Source organism: Pygocentrus nattereri, chromosome 2 (assembly GCF_015220715.1).
Source record: "Pygocentrus nattereri isolate fPygNat1 chromosome 2, fPygNat1.pri, whole genome shotgun sequence".
NCBI classification, from domain to species: Eukaryota; Metazoa; Chordata; class Actinopteri; order Characiformes; family Serrasalmidae; genus Pygocentrus; species Pygocentrus nattereri.
Window position 1 is genome coordinate 13,736,264 of NC_051212.1, and position 7,384 is coordinate 13,743,647.

The 7,384-nt window shown below is 39.8% G+C and overlaps 1 protein-coding gene across 1 annotated transcript; it reads right to left on the reverse strand.

Annotated features, from left to right (window-relative positions):
- Window positions 1-270: 270 nt before the first annotated feature.
- LOC108436852 lies at window positions 271-5,634 on the reverse strand. The gene is made up of 5 exons (XM_037547480.1): window positions 5,504-5,634; window positions 4,778-5,086; window positions 3,925-4,194; window positions 956-1,072; window positions 271-850 (listed from the first exon to the last, which is right to left on the reverse strand). Exons 1-5 carry the CDS (start codon window positions 5,556-5,558, stop codon window positions 822-824), a joined length of 780 nt encoding a protein of 259 aa, XP_037403377.1. The 5' UTR covers window positions 5,559-5,634; the 3' UTR covers window positions 271-821.
- Window positions 5,635-7,384: the final 1,750 nt, after the last annotated feature.

Sequence of the window (7,384 nt, forward strand, 5' to 3'; positions counted from 1 at the left end):
ACTCTAATACAGAGCACATGGTGCTGAAATACTGACACAGGTTCTGAATGGTAGTCAAGAACAGCTACAAGAAACTGTGAATGGCTCTGACATCCAGAAGAATACACGGATCTGTAGATTCATTACTATTAAAATGTATTAAACTCAAACATATAGACAGAACAGAATATCATTTGTTATATTTATCCTTTGAACAAAAGGAGCTATGATTGAAGAGTGGATATGAATTACAATACGAAGAAAATGCAACAAAAGTTACATAAAATGTAATTTAAAAATTGAGGGAGCACTTTTATTGTTCATATAAATATTTTCAACAGTTATCAAATGTATGAAAAGAATTGTATTAACCTGCATCAAGACCTTCTGTGTATTTATTATTATTATTATTTTTTTTATTTATTGTTTGGTAAAAGCAAAACATATTTTAGTTGTATAAAAAATACAAATTTTAGCAGTGTGAATATGAGGACAGACGGGAGTGATAATACATTTTAAAGCTGTCCCTGACTGAAACAGTATTACTAGCATCTCATTACTAATGCTGCACTTACTGAGAGAAAGAATAAATCAGTCTACTGGATGTTTTAGTTTATGGAGACGCTACTTAAAATCCTCTATTGCTGACCTACCAGATGAAATGACCTCTAATTGGGGATTAACCCGTTCATCAACTATGCAGCTTTAAAAACAGCCATGAGAACTGCTAAAGCGCAAAGTGCAGGATTCTGGTTTTAAGACTTAAAACGAACAAGATTAAAACGATGACATAAAACCTTTCTGTTGGACCCTCATCTACACGCTGCATCTTCTATCACTGCTCACACTGTGTTCAGCTCATCAGGTTTAGCTGTGAAATACACAATGATGAACACTTCAAATTAGACGTTCATCAACTTTAATGAACTTATTTTAACGTTCATTCATTTCAGGGTAATATAGAAACTGCTCTCACCCTGAGCTCTGCAGCATTTGACCGTCAGCACAATGGACACCAGCAGATATGGAGACGCTGCCATCAAACTACTGAGCAGACTGAACACGGAGAATGAAGTTCCTGATTTAGATTCACCTGAAAAAAAAAATAATGCAGTGCTGAAACTGATGGATGCATAACAATATCAAATGATAAAGAAAATATGCAAATTCTTTGCCTTTTCAAAAAGTTTGGACAGTATGTGAAATGCAAATAAAAACATATGTTTAAATTAAAACTGTAAGACAAGATAATTAATGTTTCATTTTGTACATAAATGCTGATTCTGACATTGATGCCTGCAACACAGAAGACAAAGACCATTGTTAACATGTTCAGAAATCATCTTAAACAGGTGATGTAATCATGCTTGAGCACAAAAAGGAGTATCTGGGAAAGGTCAAATCCTTTATGAGTGAGGCTGGGTCGAGGCTTACCACTTTGAATAAAAATGCGTAAAATCCTCAACCAGATTTTTAGGTATTTCAGTCTCTGTCATGAAGAATATTATCAAAAGATTCAGGGAATCAGGAAACTTGCCCCACTCTGTTAAGGGCAAAGCTGAAAACCAATACTGAGTGCTTGTGACCTTCGAGCCCTTAGATGGCACTGCATTGAAAAATTGCTGTGGAAGTCTCTTGCCAGTAAACACAGTAAAGCCGTTTGATTGTTGCCTCTACTACTGCAAGGTAAGGCTCTACTACAAAAAGCAGAAGCCATATATTAACAACATCCAAAAATTCTGCTGCCATCTAGACAACGTCTTTTTCATGGGTGTCCCTGCTTGTTTCAGCAACACAATGCCAAGCTACATTCTGCACCTTTACAACAGCATGGCTTTGTAGTAAGAGAGTGTAGGAGCTAGAATGACCTGCCTGCAGTCCAGACCTGTCTCCCTTTGAAAATGTGTCATGCATGATGAGCACCATATATGACAACAGAGACCCCAAACTGTTGAGCAGCTGAAACAGTGCTGACTCTACTTAATAAGCAGTCTAAGTGGTTGCATAGGGCCTCACAGGGGCTCATAGGGGCTGAATAATTACTTTCTGAGGTGCTTGTGAGGGGATAATAACTAATAATATTTCAATTATAGTTTAATTATAACATAGTAATATAAGTTTAATTACAATATAGTAATAATATAGTATGATTTAGATGTCAATTTAATAATTTAGATGGTAGTCATTGTTTTTAGTACCTAAGCTGGTAAGCTAATGTAAGCTGGTTTGCTAATGTTATGTAAACTAAGTTTACTATCTTTGGAAAGTTTTTGTGGCCCTGAATTCAATGCTTGTTGATATTATGAGGAGTGACAACAACATAATTCTGTACAATTACAAGTACAATTAAAAAATGAAAAACAAAAAGACATTTATGATTACGACCATTTTCTATGCACTTAATTGCATAATAGTGTTGTCAAGCTAATGCATAGCCTGAAGGAAAGCTGTCAGCTAGCTTTTACATTAAGCCTTCACAAAGGAAGCATAGCATTAATATTGATTAGCCTGCTGCTTCAGTGTTGGTAATATATATTTTTGCCAACAATACCGGTGCCATGACATGATAATGCTTAATGTGTAGCTAACCCTTAAAATGAATCTCTCAGGGGCACTTATGAAGTATTTGGGGGCAGATGGAAGTGACATAGCTGCTGAAACTGCCAATGAGTCACACTGACCTGATATTGGCTCACACAGGCTTACAAGCTGTTTGCAAGTGTTTATTATTCATGAATTTTACACTCATTAAGAAGTAATTTATAAAAACCCCAAAACTACATATTACCTGCATGTTAACCCTTTAAATGGCCAGGGCCACCACTGACTGGCCCAAAGTTTTTTCACAGAATAGCTCAGTCAGTTTGCACTGAAGTCCCTGTAATTACTGAATATTAAGTACATAGTAGTATGTAATAAGTTTGGGATTTTAAGGGGTTACTTAAATGTGGTTAATTTAATTCAGAGCAGTATTTTTTGCCTGTGCTGCCACTGCCTCAACCCTTACTGAAATCCTTGTCAGTCATTTGGCTGACGCTCTTGTCCAGAGCGACTTACAATTTTCATAGTTAGGCCAAGGTGGTGTTAGGAGTCTTGCCCAAGGACTCTTATTGGTATAGTGCAGGGTGTTTGCCCAGGTTTGTCCAGCATTGAGAGAGAGACAAGTAACTGGTTTCATTGGCCACTCTGTCATTTTGAAATCAGGGGTGGATCCATCCTGGAAACTCGATCGAGTTCAATGGTCCATCTACACCAACACAACATATATTGCCATTTTTGAGAATGGCAAAGTTGAAATCAGGTCCTCTAGATATATGGGGCGTCTTTCACTTCACAAGTCTTCAGGAGATTTGGAGATTAAGGAGTTAAAGGCAGATGACGGCATGAGATACACGGTGTCCCTGCTGAGCACAACCTTCAAACAGCAAGACAACCATATTTCCCTCACAGTTTTAGGTACTGGGGATTGAACCCCAGTCTACAGTTTGGAAGGCAGAGGTGTTAACCACTACACTATCCCAACCCTGGGATAGTGCCTCAACCCTGACTGAAACCTTGTCGGTCACTGCCTCAATGCTGACTGAAATCTTTATTAATACTGATGTAATACATGTGAAACAAGCAGACAAATACGCAAACACAAAAATAATGATAAGTTGAGGAATATTAATAAGAAGAAAAACAATAAGAATAATAAACAACTCTTCTAAAAAGGTGCTGTTTGGTAAATACAAGGGTTTCTCTCTTATCATTAGTAAATCAGTGTTAATACTGTGAATTCTCTAAAACCTCTATGTGTTTCTCATTATAAAGTGTGTTATGTTTGAGATCTTTAAAATATAATGCGATGTTCAAGGACATAATGTCCGGCTCTATACTATAGGAACAAGTTCGCCCCTTATTTGTGATACAGAACACTTCTGATAAACAGGATGACACACATACCTGGGCATTGTACAGTAAGATGAGCCGACGCACCGCAATGTCCATCTGTGGCCGTGCAGGTGAAGGTTACATTTCTGTTGGGTGTGAAGGACGTCCACAGAACTGACTTTCGGGAGTTATTCCTGATCCAAAGAGGCTCATTGAATCCATCCTCAGGTGTCCAGGAAAGAGTGACATTATCCTCTAATGAGGAGCACTTCAGTGTAATTTTACAGTCCTCTTTAATCAAAGAACTGGACAGCACTGTTAGGTTTGGTGTTCTGAGATGTTCTACAGGATATAAATTGGGTATTGTTATTTCTTCCACATTGCTGGTAGAATGACAAAGTTATATTAGTCATATTAGGATGTGGTAATATTGAAACCTAATCTCAGCTCTACCAAAGCTTATAGTTATTTAATCAAGAGTTAAAAAAAATAGTTTACTTGTTCAGGGGGGAAAAGAATCAACATGGTAAAAGTTCAGCAAAAGCCAAGGTTTTGGAAGCAAGTTTGAATTCCATTCAAAGTCGAGGTCAAAGTGGAATTTAATGTCATTTCTGTCATCACAGATGTACGAAGTCTAGTTTTTCAAGAATAGGATGCATCACTTAAACACAGAACATTGGCTGACAGGCAATAAATACAATAAATAAAAGCAAACCATACAAACTCAGTAATCTCTTCTGTACACTACAGTTATTATACCACTATATAAGTCATTGAACCAAGGGGTGGGGTAATCAGATCATCTGGTGGGCCACAGCCACAATAACCACAGCTCTGCATGTATTATCAGTGTACTGCTGATACATTTGTCACTTAGATCAAAATTTTTTAGAATGTTTCTGGAATGTTTTCATTTGACTTTTACCTAAAACTGTGAAGGAAATATGGTTGTCTTGCTGTTTGAAGGTTGTGCTCAGCAGGGACACCGTGTATCTCATGCCGTCATCTGCCTTTAACTCCTTAATCTCCAAATCTCCTGAAGACTTGTGAAGTGAAAGACGCCCCATATATCTAGAGGACCTGATTTCAACTTTGCCATTCTCAAAAATGGCAATATATGTTGTGTTGGTGTAGATGGACCATTGAACTCGATCGAGTTTCCAGGATGGATCCACCCCTGATTTCAAAATGACAGAGTGGCCAATGAAACCAGTTACTTGTCTCTCTCTCAATGCTGGAAAAAACAAAAACAAAAACAAAAAGACTCACCAATGTGCTCTCATTAGTAAACATGATGCAAAATATCCAACCTCAACAACACCAACGGTGGTTAAAAGTGATGCATACTTGTGTTACTTAAAAAGGAAGTAGTGGTACTTCCTATCTGGTATAGTCTCTGTTCCTCACTGCCAACACTGCTGATAAACACTGTCTTTCACATACTTCACACACAATTATCTTTCTGTTCTTTAGACCTTTAACTGAGCTACTTAGTGTAGCCAAATAGTACTCCTGTCAGATTAAATGCATTTAATGAACAGTATTTGCCAACTATGCATTGAAAGGCAAAAGTGAATGTGTGTGAATGATGGCAGAAAAAATTATAAACATACAATAAACATACAGAAATATATACAACAAAAGGACATACCTTGATGGAAATCAGCCACTATACAAAGGATTATAATGCCTCTAATTTGAATCATTTTTTTTTCTTTTTGAGAGAACCAACATATATTATGCTAAAAAAAACACCAGAGCCTCTCCCCTTGCACCACACTGCCGGTGGGCTAACCCACGACACATTGAGGAAGTAAGTCTAGACTTGATATTTTAAGGCATGTAAATAGATTTTAACGATACACAAGGTGACTGAAAAATAACCTATTCAGAGTACAATTAAACACACATTGCAAACTCATAAATGCGCTGCAAACACAGAAAACACTTTCATCAAAAATGACTACATAGGAGCTTCATTTTACAAGTGCACTGCAGATAAGGAAAAAACATGCAACTTCAGAAAAGCTGCAAAGCCAGTCACAACACAACGGAAGTTACTTTTTTTTTTAATCAATATCTTTATTTGCTTTTCAAGATGATGTAAGAGATTAGAGCAATGGTATAAAGACCGATTACAACTTAGCAACAGTAAATACCCAAACAGAGAAAGACAAGAACAAATACACATATGTGCCTCCCTACAACGCCTAGGCATGCTCCTGATGAGGTGGCAGATGGTCTCCTGAGGGATCTCCTCCCAGACCTGGACTAAAGCATCCGCCAACTCCTGGACAGTCTGTGGTGCAACGTGGCGTTGGTGGATGGCGCGAGACGTGATGTCCCAGATGTGCTCAATCGGATTCAGGTCTGGGGAACGGGCGGCCAGTCCATAGCTTCAATGCCTTCATCTTGCAGGAACTGCTGACACACTCCAGCCACATGAGGTCTAGCATTGTCCTGCATTAGGATGAACCCAGGGCCAACCGCACCAGCATATGGTCTCACAAGGGGTCTGAGGATCTCATCTCGGTACCTAATGGCAGTCAGGCTACCTCTGGCGAGCACATGGAGGGCTGTGCAGCCCTCCAAAGAAATGCCACCCCACACCATTACTGACCCACTGCCAAACCGGTCATGCTGAAGGATGTTGCAGGCAGCAGATCGCTCTCCACGGTGTCTCCAGACTCTGTCACGTCTGTCACATGTGCTCAGTGTGAACCTGCTTTCATCTGTGAAGAGCACAGGGCGCCAGTGGCCAATTTGCCAATCCTGGTGTTCTCTGGCAAATGCCAAGCATCCTGCACGGTGTTGGGCTGTGAGTACAACCCCCATCTGTGGACGTCAGGCCCTCATACCATCCTCATGGAGTTGATTTCTAACCGTTTGTGCAGATACATGCACATTTGTGGCCTGCTGGAGGTCATTTTGCAGGGCTCTGGCGGTGCTCCTCCTGTTCCTCCTTGCACAAAGGCGGAGGTAGAGGTCCTGCTGCTGGGATATTGCCCTCCTACAGCCTGCTCCACGTCTCCTGGTGTACTGGCCAGTCTCCTGGTAGCGCCTCCAGGCTCTGGACACTACGCTGACAGACACAGCAAATCTTCTTGCCACAGCTCGCATTGATGTGCCATCCTGGATGAGCTGCACTACCCGAGCCACTTGTGTGTGTTGTAGAGTCCGTCTCCTGCTACCACGAGTGTGAAAGCACCACCAACATTCAAAAGTGACCAAAACATCAGCCAGAAAGCAGAAAGGTACTGAGAAGTGGTCTGTGGTCCCCACCTGCAGAACCACTCCTTTATTGAGTGTGTCTTCCTAATTGCCAATAATTTCCACCTGTTGTCTGTTCCATTTGCACAACAGCTGTGAAATTGATTGTCAATCAGTGTTGCTTCCTAAGTGGACAGTTTGATTTCACAGAAGTTTGATTTACTTGGAGTTATATTGTGTTGTTTAAGCGTTCCCTTTATTTTTTTGAGCAGCGTATATTGTCGGACGTTAAGTGCGTTTCTTGGAGGAAGACAATTGTAGA

Coding starts and splice junctions, on each gene's coding strand:
- LOC108436852 (XM_037547480.1), bottom strand. CDS start 5,558: ATGATTCAAATTAGAGGCATTATAATCCTTTGTATAGTGGCTGATTTC. Junction 4,195..4,777: donor TATTTCCTTCACAGTTTTAG/GTAAAAGTCAAA, acceptor TATATCCTGTAG/AACATCTCAGAACACCAAAC. Junction 851..955: donor CAAATGCTGCAGAGCTCAGG/GTGAGAGCAGTT, acceptor TGTATTTCACAG/CTAAACCTGATGAGCTGAAC.